This window comes from Scyliorhinus torazame, chromosome 9 (genome assembly GCF_047496885.1).
Source record: "Scyliorhinus torazame isolate Kashiwa2021f chromosome 9, sScyTor2.1, whole genome shotgun sequence".
In the NCBI taxonomy this organism is placed as follows: Eukaryota; Metazoa; Chordata; class Chondrichthyes; order Carcharhiniformes; family Scyliorhinidae; genus Scyliorhinus; species Scyliorhinus torazame.
Window position 1 is genome coordinate 151,286,060 of NC_092715.1, and position 17,833 is coordinate 151,303,892.

General features: G+C 46.1%; 1 protein-coding gene across 6 annotated transcripts in view; it reads left to right on the plus strand.

The window, feature by feature from the left end:
- Window positions 1–17,833, plus strand: part of cep78 (centrosomal protein 78) — a 152,506-nt gene that overhangs the window by 113,612 nt on the left and 21,061 nt on the right. For 4 of the 6 annotated variants that reach the window (XM_072516631.1, XM_072516632.1, XM_072516635.1 and 1 more), the window contains 3 exons: window positions 444–573; window positions 4,201–4,243; window positions 13,020–13,166. In XM_072516631.1, the coding sequence (XP_072372732.1) occupies window positions 444–573; window positions 4,201–4,243; window positions 13,020–13,166 (320 nt within the window). The remainder of the gene's footprint in view (window positions 1–443; window positions 574–4,200; window positions 4,244–13,019; window positions 13,167–17,833) is intronic. The other 2 variants (XM_072516633.1, XM_072516634.1) reach the window with 1 other exon arrangement.

Genomic DNA, 17,833 nt, shown 5'->3' on the forward strand with positions numbered 1-17,833 from the left:
GCAGGCGGGCTGGGGCTGGAGTTGTCCCGGAATGGGATCACATGATCCAGGGGGAGGAATGGTGGACCCGCGGGCGCTGAGACATTCTCTCTTCTCCCCTCTCTTTCTCTCTCTCTTCCCCCCCATTAAATCGATTTAAAATTTCACTACATATAAATACATATTTTAAATCTTCCCATAGATTCGTAAAATAGTTAATTTTCCTCTTTTGGAATAGAGTCAGAATACGGCACCAAATCCAGCAATCTGTAATCTCCAAATCAGAAAACACCATTTTAGCTCCATCTCCAACCCATCTTCCCTTTGCTTTTAGCTTCCCATTGGGAGAACAGAATTACTGAAATGATTAATTTAAAGTGTTTCAAAATTGATATTATTTTGTTTGGCATGCTAATAAAAATCAGTATTTTGATTGATAATGAATGTGTATTCTGTTGGCCTAGGTATAAGAAAACTTACAGACAATGATAAGAAGAATGCTCCTGTTTCTTCAGATTTTATCCCAGAACCATTGCCACCAGGTGCAGAGGGATATGTACCTTGGCGTACTGCTGCACGTGCTAACCGATTCAGGTAACCTATTTTTTCTTCAAAATTTTTTTTTTAAAGTTACTGTTGGGAAGTTGGAATGAAAAATAAAGAATTGGGTAAAGATACATTTATAGGGATTTAGCTGTACTGAGAACTTGTGATATAGAGATTAGCCTAGTACCAAGCTGAAACAGATACTTTGTTAAGCAAAGTGGAGACTAGCAGTCTAGGGACCTTGATCATAACCATGTCCAGTTGTAAAGCAGAGCTCTCTGAGAATCAAATTGTTGTGCAGGAAAGAAAGCAGAAGCGATCTGTCTGGTCTGTGTTAGACCCCCAGAAGTTCTGCTCTAAACTAGAATAAAGGTTCCCAAAAGAAAGTGAGAGGTTCTGTGTGGTAATTATTTTCTGGCTCATAGTATTAAAATCTATGGGATGTTGTTTTGGGGAAGGTATATTTCTGGAGTTTAGCGAAGTAGATAGATTTGGATTGGGGGGTAATTGAAGTATACTGGGTAACCAATATTGTGGTTAACTGTAAATGTGATTCTTTACTGTTGCCTTTCTTGTGTGTTTTAAAGTTTAATAAATGTTTTGTTAATTGAATAATTTACAAGTCTGACCCCTTTCATCCCCTTCCAAGAATCCTACCTTTAACCCGGTGTTCAGCATTCAAATTCGACCTTCCAAAATGAATCACTTCACATTTATCGAGGTTGAACTCCATCTGCCACTTCTCAGCCCAGCTCTGCATCCTGTCAATGTCCTGTTGTAACCTGCAACGGCCCTTGACACTATCTACAGCTCCACCAACCTTTGTTTCATCGGCAAATTTACTAACCCACCTTCCACTTACTCATCCAAGTCATTTATAAAAACCACAAAGAGCAGAGGTCCTAGAACAGATCACTGCGGGACACCACTGGCCACCGACCTCCAGGCGGAATACTTTCCATCCACTACCACTTGCTGTCTTCTTTCGGCCAGCCAATTCTGTATCCCGACAGCCAAATTTCCCTGTATCCCATGCCCTCTAACTTTCTGAATGAGCCTGAAGGATAATAGCAAGACTTGTTTGGACATTCAAAACAGCTATGCTTCAAATGATGTCTGAAATATTTATCAAAGCTTATGTTTTAAGTTTGAGTAGTATTAGCAATATGTTTAGCATTATATCACATCATTTATTTTCAGTTATAAGACTATTTTGCAGATGAAGGAAACTTGTAGTGTTCTACTAAGATATACAGACTCAGTCCCAGGCTCAGTTCAGTTAGCTAATCTCATCATCTCACAGACCTCGGGCGAAATTCTCCCCAAACGGCGCGATGTCTGCCGACTGGCGCCCAAAACGGCGCCAATCAGACCGGCATCGCGCCGCCCCAAAGGTGCGGAATGCTCCGCATCTTCGGTGGCCGAGCCCCAACGTTGAGGGGCTAGGCCGGCGCCGGAGGGATTTCCGCCCCGCCAGCTGGCGGAAATGGCCTATGTTGCCCCGCCAGCTGGCGCGGAAATGACATGCCGGGGCAGCGCATGCGCGTTTCCCGCGCATGCGCAGTGGGGAGAGTCTCTTCCGCCTCCGCCATGGTGGACACCGTTGCAGAGGCGGAAGGGAAAGAGTGCCCCCACGGCACAGGCCTGCCCGCAGATCGGTGGGCCCCGATCGCGGGCCAGGCCACCGTGGGGGCACCCCCCGGGGTCAGATCGCCCCGCGCACCCCCAGGACCCCGGAGCCCGCCCACGCCACCTTGTCCCGCCGGTAAATAGGTACTTTAATTTACGCCGGCGGGACAGGCAATGTGTTGGCGGGACTTCGGCCCATACGGGCCGGAGAATCGAGCGGGGGGGCCCGCCAACCGGCGCGGCCCGATTCCCGCCCCCGCCGAATATCCGGTACCGGAGACTTCGGCAACCGAAGAATGACGCCCCTCAAGTGAAGGAATACCTGATTGAAATTTGATTCTGGACTCTGGAACCCATATGAAACATTATTTATTTTCTTTGTGGTCTCTGCACTGTACTGCAAAACTTTCTTTTCTCTATCCCTGTTTTACTGTGTGTGTCCACAGGAGGCAATATTGCCACCCTCGTCCTGCATTCATAGAATTTTACAGTGCAGAAGGAGGCCATTCGGCCCATCAAGTCTGCACCGGCTCTTGGAAAGAGCACCCTACCCAAGGTCAACACCTCCACCCTATCCCCATAACCCAGTAACCCCACCCAACACTAAGGGCAATTTTGGACACTAAGGGCAATTTATCATGGCCAATCCACCTAACCTGCACATCTTTGGACTGTGGGAGGAAACCGGAGCACCCGGAGGAAACCCACGCACACACGGGGAGGATGTGCAGACTCCGCACAGACAGTGACCCAAGCCGGAATCGAACCTGGGACCCTGGAGCTGTGAAGCAATTGTGCTATCCACAAGACTACCATGCTGCCATTCTTGAGTACATGCAAAATGCTAACCCTGAGAAATCATCCTATTGAGTTTGTTGTGGGGTTAGTGATAGAAATTGGATCACACCAAAACCAAGAGGTTGAGAAAGATTCTTTTATAAAGGGAGAAATAAATCAAAACAACTATCTATGGATAATTGATGAAAGGAGGGATTAGTGCTGTTTACTTAGTGCTGTCCGAAACAGGAGTCCACAAATAGGACATAGATAGGTGAAGTGACTAAGCAAACATTTGGCAGATAATGTGGGAAAATGCAAACTTGTCTACTTTGGCAGAAAGAATAGGAAAGCAGCATATTATTTAAATCGAAAGAGATTGCAGAACTCAGTGGGAGAGAGGGATCTGGTGTCCTGGAATATGGATCACAAAATGTTAATATGCAGATACAACAAGTGATTGGGAAGGCAAATGGAATGTTTTTCTTTAATGCAAGTTAATTGGAATATAAAAGTCGGGATATTTTGCTACAGTTGTACAGGGTGTTGGTGATACCAATTCTGGAGCACTGCATGCAGTTTTGGGCTCCTTATTCAAAAAGGAATATAAATGCATTAGAAGCAGTTCAGAAAAGGTTGCCTCGACTGATTCCTGGCCTGGAAGGTGGGGGTGTTACCTTATGAGTAAAGATTGGAGTTTAGAAGAAAAAGAGGTGACCTTATTGAAACATGTAAGATATTGAAGGGGCTTGACCGGGTAGATGTTGAAAGAATGTTTCCCTTTGTGGGAAAGACCAGAACGAGGGGACATAGTTTAAAAATGAGGGATCTCCCATTGAAGACAGCTGAGAGAATTTTTTTTCTCAGCGAGGTTGTAAGCCTTTGGAATCTCTTTAGCGAAGAGCGATGTAGGCCGGGTCATTGAATATTTTTAAGGCAGATGTAGATAGATTCTTGACTCACAAGGGAATCAAAGGTTATCAGGGGTAGGCGGCTACAATCAGATTAGCCATGATCTTATTGAATGGTGGCGCAGACCCAATGGGCAAATGGCCACCTTCTGTTCTTAATTCCCATGTTTGTAAGAATTGCTGCTTGGTTAAAGTAGTGCTAACTTGGCAGTTTGCATGGCCGGAGAAACGAGTAAACATTGGTGTCTTCAGGGAAGATGTGGAATGTTTGTTATTGAAGTAATTGTTCTGAAATTCGATGGGGGTTTTTGTGAATCTGCTTACTGGATGGTAATAATTATTTTCTTATTGTTAACAGGAGTATTCATCTAGGCTCACCACATCAAAATAGAGATGTTCAGGTAAAGGCGCAATAGTAAATTATAGCAGTTCTTCTGCATATATATTATAAAGCTGCTTAACTTCCTATTGTCCCAAACAGTAATTTTAAGTTGCGATCAAAATCAACCAAACTAACCACAGCAAACAACTGTTGCAGCTCCTATGCAGGATGCTACTGAAACATTGAGAGAGAAAATGCTGGAAAATCTCAGCAGGTCTGGCAGCAACTGAAGGGAGAGAAAAGAGCTAACGTTTCGAGTCCGATGACTCTTTGTCAAAGCTAACAGACCGAGAAAGTGGGAAATATTTATACTGTGGAGTGCAAATGAAAGATGAGTTATAGCCACAGAAACCCAGGGAAACCGGGTGCTAATGGCCACGGAAACCGGGTGCTAATGGCCACGGACACCAAGGGGAAAGAGTGCTAATGGCAGTCCCCAAAGAGAACAAAAGATGTGAAAGGCCAAACAGCAGAGAAACTAGCATCAGAGGATGAACTGTAGATGTGGGGGGAGAGGAAGGGGGAAGCAATGAGGAGAAAGGTTAAGGAAAGGTGGATAAGATTGTGGGGGGTGGGGGGGGGGGGGTTAAATAGATATTAAGAAAGAAAGAAATGGTAAAAGACAGTTAAAATGAAATGGGATGAAAGCAAATGGGTCGAGGTGGGGTAGAGCTGATTATCTGAAGTTGTTGAATTCGATGTTGAGACCGGAAGGCTGCAGCGTGCCTAACCGGAAGATGAGATGTTGTTCCTCCAGTTTGCGTTGAACTTCACTGAAACATTGCAGCAGGCCAAGAACAGACATCATAGATTATCATAGATTCTACAGTGCAGAAGGAGGCCATTCGGCCCATCGAGTCTGCTCCGGCTCTTGGAAAGAGCACCCTACCTGTGGGACTGTGGGAGGAAACCGGAGCACCCGGAGGAAACCCACACACACACGGGGAGGATGTGCAGACTCTGCACAGACAGTGACCCAAGCCGGAATCGAACCTGGGACCCTGGAGCTGTGAAGCAATTGTGCTATCCACAATGCTACCGTGCTGCCCCTGACATGTGGGCATGGGAGCAGGGTCTTTTGTTAAAATGGCAAGCAACGGGAAGATCAGGGTCCTGAATGCGCACAGACCGAAGATGTTCAGCAAAGCGATCACCCAGTCTGCGTTTGGTCTCTCCGATATAGAGGAGACCACATTGGGAGCAGCGAATGCAGTAGATCAAATTGGAAGAGATGCAAGTGAAACGCTGCTTAACCTGAAATGAGTGTTTTGGGCCTGGGAAGTTAAGCATGGAAAAGGTAACGGGGCAGGTGTTACACCTTCTGCGATTGCATGGGAAGGTACCATGGGTGATGGGAGAGGTATTGGGTATGGTGGAGAGGTGGACTAGATAATCTCGGAGGGAACGGTCTCTGCGGAATGCTGACAGAGGGAGTGAAGGGAAGATGTGTTTGGTGGTGGCATCACGCTGGAGTTGGCGAAAATGGTGGAGGATTATGCTTTGCATATGGAAGCTGGTGGGATGAAATGTGAGAACGAGGGGGACTCTATCCTTGTTCTGGGAGGGAGGGGAGGAGAGGGGGCGAGGGTTGTGGCGCGGGAGATGGACCGCACACTGTTGAGGGCCCTCTCAACAACTATAGGTGGGAAATCACGGTTGATGAAGAAGGAACACATTTTCGAAGCACCATTTTGGAAAGTGGCATCATCGGAACAAATGCGACGGAGGCCAAGGAGTTGAGAGAAAGGGATGGAGTCCTTACAGGGTGTAGGGTGCGAAGAGCTGTAGTCAGTGGGAGTCAGTGGACTTGTAGTGGATAGTCTATTGCCGGAAATGGAGACAGAAAGGTCAAGGGAGGGAAGAGAAGTGTCTGAGATGGACCAGATGAAAGTGAAAACTGGAAGCGAAGTTGATTAATTTTTCCAGGTCTGGACGAGAGCATGATGCGGCACCAAAATAGTCATTGATGTATCGGTAAAGAAGTTGTGTGAGGGGGCCCGGATTTCCAAAATGGTGCTTTGAAAATGTGTTCCTTCTTCCTCAACCGTAATTTCCCACTTTCCAAAATGGTGTTTTGAAAATGTGTTCCGTCTTCCTCAACCATGATTTCCCACCTACAGTTGTTGACGGCCCTCAACAGTGTGTGGTCCATCTCCCGCGCCACTACCCTCGCCCCCTCCCCTCCCTCCCAGAACAAGGATAGAGTCCCCCTCGTTCTCACATTTCATCCCACCAGCCTCCGTATGCAAAGCATAATCCTCTGCCATTTTCACCAACTCCAGCGTGACGCCACCACCAAACACATCTTCCCTTCACTCCCTCTGTCAGCATTCCGCAGAGACCGTTCCCTCCGAGATAATCTAGTCCACTCCACCATACCCAGTACCTCTCCCATCACCCATGGTACCTTCCCATGCAATCGCAGAAGGTTTAACACTTGCCCCTTTACCTCTTCCATGCTTAACATCCCAGGCCCAAAACACTCATTCCAGGTTAAGCAGCGTTTCACTTGCATCTCTTCCAATTTGGTCTATTGCATTTGCTGCTCCCAATGTGGTCTCTATATCGGAGAGACCAAACACAGGCTGGGTGATCGCTTTGCTGAGCATCTTCGGTCTGTGCGCATTCAGGACCCTGACCTTCCTGTTGCTTGCCATTTTAACAAAAGACCCTGCTCCCATGCCCACATGTCTGATGTTTTGATGGGCAAAGATCACCAATGGTTGGCTTCGGAAGGAGGGGATGCAAAACAGACCAAGTCAAGGACTGTTTGGTGGAAAAGTGGTTTGTAGGGCTAGAGGAGATTACAGAAATAAGGAAGAGTAAGGCCATGAAGAAATATTAATCATTGAATCATAGAAAAGTTAATGTGCCGAGAGGCATTCAGTCTATTGTGACTGGGCCAACCAAAAAAGAGAAAAAAGAAACTAGCCGCTTATTTTAATCCCACTTCCAGCTCCTGGTCCGTAACCTGATCCAGGTGCCTTTTAAATGAGTTGAGCATTTGAACCTCAACTCCCCAACTTAAGCAGTAAATTCCAGACACCCACCACCACACTCGGTGAAAACGTTTTTCCTCATGTCCCCTCTAATCCTTCTATCTATCACTTTAAATCTATGCCCCTGGTAATTGATTCCTGAGCTAGGAAAAAGAAGTCTTTCCTGTCTACCCTGTTTAGGCCTTAATAATTTTGTACACCTCAATTAAGTCACCCCTTATTTAAGTCACTCCTTCTCTACTGCCTTCCGAAAATACACAAGGCCAACACACCAGGTCGTCTTATCGTATCAGGCAATGGGACCCTGTGAAAACCTCTCTGGCTACATCGATGGCATCTTGAAACCCATCGTACAAGGAACGCCCAGCTTCTGTCGCGATATGCCGGACTTCTTACAGAAACTCAGCACCCATGGACCAGTTGAACCAGGAACATTCCTCGTCACAATGGACGTCTCTACACCAGCATCCCCCATGATGACGGCATTGCTGCAACAGCCTCAGTACTCAACACCGACAACTGCCAATCTCCAGACGCAATTCTGCAACTCATCCGCTTCATTCTGGATCACAACGTCTTCACCTTCGAAAACAAGTTCTTCATCCAGACACGGAAAAGCCATGGGGACCAAATTCGCACATCACTATGCCAACATCTTCATGAACAAGTTTGAACAACCACTCACCTGAGGAAGGAGCAGTGCTCCGAAAGCTAGTGATTTGAAACAAACCTGTTGGACTTTAACCTGGTGTAAGACTTCTTACTGTGCTCACCCCAGTCCAACGCCGGCATCTCCACATCAAGTTTGAACAAGACCTCCACTGCACAGGACCTTCAACCGACGTTATACACCAGATCCATCAATGACATTTTTTTCCTTTGGACGGCGAAGAATCACTGAAACAACTACACGATGACATCAATAAGTTCCATCCCACCATCAGACTCACCATGGACTACTCTCCAGAATCGGTTGCATTCTTGGACACACTCATCTCCATTTAGGACGGTCACCTCAGCACTTCGCTTTACCGCAAGCCCACAAATAACCTCATGATGCTCCACTTCTCCAGCTTCCACCCTAAATACATTAAAGAAGCCATCACCTGCGGACAAGCCCTCCGTATACACAGGATCTGCTCAGACGAGGAGGAGCGTAACAGACATCGACAGACGGGGAAAGATGCCCTTGTACGAATGGGATATGGCGCTCGACTCATCGATCGACAGTTCCAACGCGCCGCAGCAAAAAAACCGCACCGACCTCAGAAGACAAACACGGGACACAACCGACAGAGTACCCTTCGTCATCCAGTACTTCTCCGGAACGGAGAAACTATGACATCTTCTTCGCAGCCTTCAACACGTCCTCGATGAAGACGAACATCTTGCCAAGGTCATCCCCACACCCCCACTATTTGCCTTAAAACAACTGCGCAACCTCAAACAAACCATTGTTTGCAGCAAACTACTCAGCCTTCAGAACAGTGACCACGACACCACACAACCCTGTCATGGCAATCTCTGCAAGACGTGCCAGATAATCGACATGGATACCACCATTACACGTGAGAACATCATGCACCAGGTACGCGGTACATACTCGTGTGACTCGGCCAAAGTTGCCTACCTCCTATGCTGCAGGAAGGGGTGTCGGGAAGCGTGGTACATTGGCGAGACCATGCAAACGCTGCGACAACGGATGAACGGACAATCGCCAGGCAGGAATGTTCCCTTCCAGTCGGGGAACACTTCAGCAGTCAAGGGCATTCAGCTTCTGATCTTCGGGTAAGCCCTCTCCAAGGCAGCCTTCAGGACGCGCGACAACGCAGAATCGCCGAGTAGAAACTTATAGCCAAGTTCTGCACACATGAGTACGGCCTCAACCGGGAACTTGGATTCATGTTGCATTCCATTCACCCCCCCACCATCTGGTCTGGGCTTGCAAAATCCTACCAACTGTCCTGGCTTGAGACAATTCACACCTCTTTAACCTGGGATTACCCCTCTCTCTGGATCTGTAAAGACTTAATTACCTGCAAATGCTCGCATTCAAAGTATCGTCTTGCATTTTTGACTTTGTCTGTACATATCTTTCTGGAACCTACCTCTTCATTCACCTGAGGAAGGAGCAGTGCTCCGAAAGCTAGTGATTTGAAACAAACCTGTTGGACTTAAACCTGGTGTTATAAGCCTTACTATGCTCACCCCCAGTCCAATGCCGGCATCTCCACATCAAGTCACCTCTTAGCCACCTCTGTTCCAAGGAAAACAATCATAGCCTATTCAATATCTCCTCTGAGCTTCATTTTCAAGCCTTAACAACATTCTTGTAATTCTCTGCACTCTCCACAGCAATTATGTCCTTGCTGTAATGTGGTGAACAGAACTGTACACATAACTCCAGCTGTGACCGAACCAGCATTTTATTCAGTTCCATTATTAAAACCCTGGTTTTGTATTCACTACCTCGCCCAATAAAAGAAAACATTCCATCTGCTTTCTTGACCACCTTGTACACCTCTCCTGCCATCTTCAAGGATCTGTGGACATGCATTCCAAGGTCCTCAACCTCTCTTGCTATCTTCCCGTTTATTGAGTATTCCTTTGCTTTGTATGCCCTCTCCAAATGCATTACCTCACACTTTTCCGGATTGAATTCCATTTGCTACTTCTCTGCCCACTCAACCAAACATTGATATCACTCTGGACTCGACAACTACCTTCTCCACTATCAGCTAATGGCTAATTTCTGTGTCATCTGCAAAGTTCCCAATCTTGCATCCCACATTCAAGTCTAAGCAGAGAAATTACAACTCTGAAACTGACTGATCAACCCAGTCCACCCGGTGTAGTTCGAATCCCATGTATCTGCTGTGGTTGCCATATCCTTTATTTCCCAACTCTATTTTTTCACCTTTGGAAACATTTCTGACTCTTCTGTGTGCTCTGGTATCTTAAATTCTGATTTTCTGTTCCTAAAGGTCTTCTATTTACAATGAACATGAAATCAATCACACCTCTATTCCCACTGTGGGCCATCTATTTCCTCTTGGACAGCAGCTTAACTAGTCCCCTGTTAAGCACCAGCAACACCCTTCAACAACCTATCCTTAAACTACATTTCTGGGAACCTGAATGGGTCCTAGTTGTGCCTAGCTTTTTGTAGGATATATTGAACACTATTTATTCCAACCGTAAGACAATTTATTACACCAGTGACTGTATCAGCCATACTCTTTGCTCTCGTAGTTAATTTTGCTTTAGATGGCAGCACGGTGGCAAAGTAGTTAGCACAGCTGCCTCATAGCGCCGAGGTGACCGGTTCGATCCTGGCTCTGGGTCACTGTCCGTGTGGAGTTTGCACATTCTCCCCGTGTTTGCATGAGTTTCATCCCCACAACCCAAAGATGTGCAGGGTAGGTGGATTGGCCACGCTAAATTGCCCCTTAATTGGAAAAATGAATTGGGTACTCTACATTTATTTGTAAAAAATTTTGCTTTAGATTTCTACTCTTGCTCTTGCATTTACATACTCCATTCTGACTCTTCCCTTCCTTTGCATAGGCATATATGTCTCTGGGGATAGACTATTCACTGATGTATATAGTGCAAGCTTGTTGACTCCTGCAACTACCTTGATTATACTTCTTTTGTGAGGGCCACGAAGAATCCAGCACGAGTTTTAAGGATACAAAGTAATAACATTTATTTACATTAACATATATATATGTTATTGTAGCACGGTAGCCTTGTGGGGCAGCACGGTAGCCTTGTGGGGCAGCACGGTAGCCTTTTGGATAGCACAATTGCCTCACAGCTCCAGGGTCCCAGGTTCGATTCCAGCTTGGGTCACTGTCTGTGCGGAGTCTGCACATCCTCCCCGTGTGTGCATGGGTTTCCTCCGGGTGCTCCGGTTTCCTCCCACAGTCCAAAGATGTGCAGGTTAGGTGGATTGGCCATGATAAATTGCCCTTAGTGTCCAAAATTGCCCTTGGTGTTGGGTGGGGTTACTGGGTTATGGGGATAGGGTGGCGGTGTTGACCTTGGGTGCTCTTTCCAAGAGCCGGTGCAGACTCGATGGGCCGAATGGCCTCCTTCTGCACTGTAAATTCTATGATATAGCAGCAGCAACTTCCCTTGCTACACACTCCTTCCTGCTGGTTCTAAACTGGCCAACTTTATTTGTACTTGGAGTTTACTAATGGTTTCTCCGCCCCCCTCATTGGGGAAGCTCATACCCCCACAGGATTGTGGGATTGCTATTAGTCCCCAGCCAATGATAAGCAGGCAGGTTATAACAACTTCCATCTTGCTTTCTGTCAGGATTCCCATTTCCTTACCTTAGTTTCTCCATCATCTTACACATGAGAGTTTCTGACATGTCCTTTTTCAGCAACTGAGATTCCCCATAACTACAGGATCCTCTTTGTCCCACCTACCATCCCACTCACCTTCACATTTGACAGGCCATTTTTGCCACCTCAAACATGATCTGATCACCAAGTACATCTTTCCCTCCCTTTCAGCAATTCGAATACATGCCCTGTCTTTCCACCCTCTCATGCAAGCACGGAAGATCCATAGAACCCCTACAGTGCAGAAGGAAGCCACTCGGCCCATCAAGTCAGCACCGATCTCCGAAACAGCTCTCTAGGCGCCGGAATGTGGCGACTAGGGGCTTTTCACAGTAACTTCATTTGAAGCCTACTTGTGACAATAAGCGATTTTAATTTCATTTTTTCGGCCCACTCCCTCGCCCCACCTCTGCGCATTCATTATAGCCTATCCACCTAACCTGCACATCGTTGGGCTGTGGGAAGAAACTGGAGCCCCTGGAGGAAACCCACGCAGACATGGGGAGAACATACAATCTCCACACGGTCACCCAAGGCCGGAATTGAACCTGGATCCCTGGCGCAGTGAGGCAGCAGTGCGCTAACCACTGTGTCACTATGCCAGTAGATGTGGCACCCTAACACACTCCCCTGATGAGACTGCAATTTACTTGTAGTTCTTCCAACTTCGTATGCTGTACTTGCTGCGATCTCCTTTGCTTTATTAGGCTTGGTTTTCTGTGTTATTAGGCATAGATGTTTACTCAAAGGAATTGTCCACTCTTACATATCAAGCCATTATTTTAATTATTGGTTTGAGCAAGATAAACATAATCTATCATCTTGCCAGTTTTCCCAGATTTTTTGAATTTGCTTTGAGCTTGTATCCAGTAAAAAGTTACCTTGTTACTAGGAACAAACTACATGAAGTAATTTGAGTCCGGTATAGACACCCAAATATAGTCCAAAGCTCCCTTTTCTCGAGTGTATCTGAGCTTTCCTTAATTGTAACCTTGGTTGCTAACATCCGGCAGCGAGGTTTCATTGGTTTGGATTGGATTTGAACTAACATTGTACGGGGGAATCTGTCACACCATTCACTACTGTAAATTGACATTTCTTAAACTATAACTTGTTTCTTTAACATTTTTACTTATCAGACTACAATGGAATGCTGAAGCAAAATGTTTGAAAATTAAAAAGCTTCAGCATTGAGTTTTCCTATCTTAAACAATTTCAAACAAGGGGACTGAATGATTTGATAGGTAAATTGTGTCATCCTTCCACCTCTCTTAGCCGAGTTTGAATCCACCCAGACTTATGGAATAACATTGCTCTAAATTAGAAAGCCAGAATTTAGGCCCTTTTTCATTACCACCTGTACTGTAGTGATGTATTATGAATAAATACTTTTAATAAGATGAATATTCAGATTGAATTGTCAATGTTTTGAGTTCAGGCTAGTAACCCATTGATGCTCACATTGGAGAGTGCATCATCTTCAGAAACTGACGAGCCGATCGGCACTCCTAAGACAGAGACACAGTTGAATGTTACGGAAGAGTCTTATGAAGCAATCACAGTAAAGCAGTACAAACATTTAAAGGTAATGATGCATGTGAAAACAAGGATTTAACCATTGATACAATTAATAATAAACTTCCCTTTATTGGGTTTAAAATAAGTATTTTAATTGAATGCAAGAACATTTATCAAACAGCTTATGTAATGCAGTAAACTGATGTAATATAGAATCTTGTTGGTGTCTAGAAATAGACAGAGAATTCATTATTTACTAAAAATTGGAGCCCAATATGTTAATTTTTGTTCAGCGAGCAATTCTGTAGCTCTTAAATGTGAATATTTAATTTCATTATTATAATAGTGGTGTAGATTAAACCCACCTAGTCGCTCAGCTGCTTTGTGTGCTTGTTTTTATTCTTTTTGATAAAATTACTGCATACTAGGATATTAAAATGAAATAAATTAAAAAATATATTTTTATTTCAAATTTTTTTATAATTTACAGCAAACACAAAAAAAACAATGCATTAAGCCTCCCCCACTTCCTCCCTCAGTCAATGGTAACAAACTCCCCAAAATGCAAAATGAACAAACCCCAACTATTGTTGTAGAACCCATTTCTCTCTTTCCCCGTCCCCGAGAGTAAATTTCATTTTCTTCAGGGCCAAAATCTCCAGCAAGGTTCCCGTGCCACGCCGAGGCACAGGGTGGAGTAGCTGACCTCCATCCCAACAAAACCTGCCTACGAGCAATCAGTGAGGTGAAAGCTAAGACATCTGCTCCTGCAACCCCGGCCGATCCCACACCACAAATATGGTTTCTAGGGGACCGGGCTCCACATCCACATGCAGAAACCCTGAAATGGTGCTAAAAACAGTTTCCAGCTTTGGGAAGGCCCAAAACCTATATACATAGAACATAGAACGATACAGCGCAGTACAGGCCCTTCGGCCCACGATGTTGCACCGAAACAAAAGCCATCTAACCTACACTATGCCATTATCATCCATATGTTTATCCAATAAACTTCTAAATGCCCTCAATGTTGGCGAGTTCACCACTGTAGCAGGTAGGGCATTCCACGGCCTCACTACTCTTTGCGTAAAGAACCTACCTCTGACCTCTGTCCTATATCTATTACCCCTCAGTTTAAAGCTATGTCCCCTCGTGCCAGCCATTTCCATCCGCGGGAGAAGGCTCTCACTGTCCACCCTATCCAACCCCCTGATCATTTTGTATGCCTCTATTAAGTCTCCTCTTAACCTTCTTCTCTCCAACGAAAACAACCTCAAGTCCATCAGCCTTTCCTCATAAGATTTTCCCTCCATACCAGGCAACATCCTGGTAAATCTCCTCTGCACCCGCTCCAAAGCCTCCACGTCCTTCCTATAATGCGGTGACCAGAACTGTACGCAATACTCCAAATGCGACCGTACCAGAGTTCTGTACAGCTGCAACATGACCTCCTGACTCCGGAACTCAATCCCTCTACCAATAAAGGCCAACACTCCATAGGCCTTCTTCACAACCCTATCAACCTGGGTGGCAACTTTCAGGGATCTATGTATATGGACACCTAGATCCCTCAGCTCATCCACACTTCCAAGAACTTTACCATTAAAAATGACAAACAGCAACGGCCCCAGAACAGATCCTTGTGGTACTCCACTTGTAACTGAACTCCATTCTGAACATTTCCCATCAACCACCACCCTCTGTCTTCTTTCAGCTAGCCAATTTCTGATCCACATCTCTAAATCACCATCAATCCCCAGCCTCCGTATTTTCTGCAATAGCCTACCGTGGGGAACCTTATCAAACGCTTTGCTGAAATCCATATACACCACATCAACTGCTCTACCCTCGTCTACCTGTTCAGTCACCTTCTCAAAGAACTCGATAAGGTTTGTGAGGCATGACCTACCCTTCACAAAGCCATGCTGACTATCCCTGATCATATTATTCCTATCTAGATGATTGTAAATCTTGTCTCTTATAATCCCCTCCAAGACTTTACCCACTACAGACGTGAGGCTCACCGGTCTATAGTTGCCGGGGTTGTCTCTGCTCCCCTTTTTGAACAAAGGGACCACATTTGCTATCCTCCAGTCCTCTGGCACTATTCCTGTAGCCAATGATGACATAAAAATCAAAGCCAAAGGTCCAGCAATCTCTTCCCTGGCCTCCCAGAGAATCCTAGGATAAATCCCATCAGGACCCGGGGACTTATCTATTTTCAGCCTGTCCAGAATTGCCAACACCTCTTCCCTACGTACCTCAATGCCATCTATTCTATTAGCCTGGGTCTCAGCATTCTCCTCCACAACATTATCTTTTTCCTGAGTGAAAACTGACAAAAAATATTCATTTAGTATCTCGCCTATCTCTTCAGACTCCACACACAACTTCCCATCCCTGTCCTTGACTGGTCCTACTCTTTCCCTAGTCATTCGTTTATTCCTGACATACCTATAGAAAGCTTTTGGGTTTTCCTTGATCCTACCTGCCAAATACTTCTCATGTCCCCTCCTTGCTCGTCTTAGCTCTCTCTTTAGATCCTTCCTCGCTACCTTGTAACTATCCATCGCCCCAACTGAAACTTCACACCTCATCTTCACATAGGCCTCCTTCTTCCTCTTAACAAGAGATTCCACGTCTTTGGTAAACCACGGTTCCCTCGCTCGACGCCTTCCTCCCTGCCTGACCGGTACATACTTATCAAGAACACGCAGTAGCTGATCCTTGAACAAGCTCCACTTATCCAGTGTGCCCAACACTTGCAGCCTACTTCTCCACCTTATCCCCCCCAAGTCACGTCTAATGGCTTCATAATTGCCCTTCCCCCAGCTATAACTCTTGCCCTGCGGTGTATACTTATCCCTTTCCATCATTAACGTAAACGTCACCGAATTGTGGTCACTGTCCCCAAAGTGCTCTCCTACCTCCAAATCCAACACCTGGCCTGGTTCATTACCCAAAACCAAATCTAACGTGGCCTCGCCTCTTGTTGGCCTGTCAACATATTGTGTCAGGAAACCCTCCTGCACACACTGTACAAAAAACGACCCATCTAATGTACTCGAACTATATCTTTTCCAGTCAATATTTGGAAAGTTAAAGTCTCCCATAATAACTACCCTGTTACTTTCGCTCTTATCCAGGATCATCCTCGCCATCCTTTCCTCTACATGGTTTGCAGAGCCCCTGACACATCGCTCGCAGACATCCTCCACCCCCTCGAACAGCTGGCTCATCCTAGATTTTGTAAGGTGCGCCCTGTACCCACCTTCAATCGTACTACCTTCCCATACCAGCCTCCCCGGTAACTTCATTGAAGCCTATTTGTGACAATAAAGGATTATTATTATTATCTGCCCCAGCCTCGCATACAAGTCGAGCCAGTGTCCACAACCTCGACCCTCTACATGAACCCACCTCCATCCTCACCTATAAACACCCACCACCCTATTTCATCCCTGAACCATCTCTGTATTCGACGCCCAATTCTACATCAAATTCCGGAGGCCTAAACCCCCTTCCGCCTGCCGTCCCCTCTGCAGTATCACCATCCTTATCCTTGCCACCTTCCCCGCCCAGACAATCGAGAAGATCAGCCTTTTCCTCCCCCTGAAAAATGCCTTGGGCAAAAAGATGGGCAGGCACCTAAACAAAAACAAGAATTGCAGTAAAATATTCACCTTTACTGCCTGTACCCAGCCTGCCAATGACAGGGAGATTGTTCCACCACAACAAGTTAGCCTTCACCCTTCCCTCCAAGCTACAGAAATGGAACTTCCGGAGACTGACCTGCCAACATATGCCCTACATTCCCCACATTCTCATAAACAGCCCTCCTCGCCCTTCTCAACTGATGCACCTCTTTCCCCGTGAACAGTAGGTCAAACCTCGTATGGAACTCCTTTCTCTTTGCCAGGAGCCCCGGATCAGGGTCCCCGCATACCTCCCATCCACCTCCAAAATCCCTTCTTTCAACCGTTGGCGTTCCTTCCTATCCACCTTGGCCTTAAATGAGATCACCTCACCACTGTCTTCAGAGCCTGCCAAATCATCAGACTGTGAGACCTCCCCTGTCTAATTGAACCCCACATACTCCTCAATCACCTTCCCTATCTTGTCACAGAAGCTCCAATCTGCCAATAATCCCACATCCATCCTCCACCTTGGCTTCTGGGCTGACCCCTTCTCCAATAATGAGCGTGATCCGAGATCACGATTACCGAGTACCTGCCCTCTTAACTCCGGCCAGCAGCGCCTTCCCCACCACTAAAAAGTCAATTCTTGAGATCTCCTTCTGCACCAGAATACTCCCGGTCATTCGAGTGAAAAAGTCTCCACGGGTCAACCCCCCCCCCCCATCTCCTTCATGAGTCCGGCCAATGCCTTCACTTCTTCACCCCCGTCATTGTCAGCGTCGCGTCTGGAACCTGTCCACCCTAGACTCCAGCACTCTGTACCCATTCCACCCCCCACTATAATAATAATCTTTATTAGTGTCACAAGTAGGCTTACATTAACACTGCAATGCAGTTACTGTGATAATCCCCTAGTCGCCACACTCTGGCGCCTGTTTGGGTACACTGAGGGAGAATTCATCATGTCCAATTTACCTAACAAGCACATCTCTCGGGACTTGTGGGAGGAAACCAGAGCACCCGGAGGAAACCCATGCAGACACTGGGAGAACGTACAGATTCCGCACAGACAGCGACCCAAGCCAAAAACCAAACC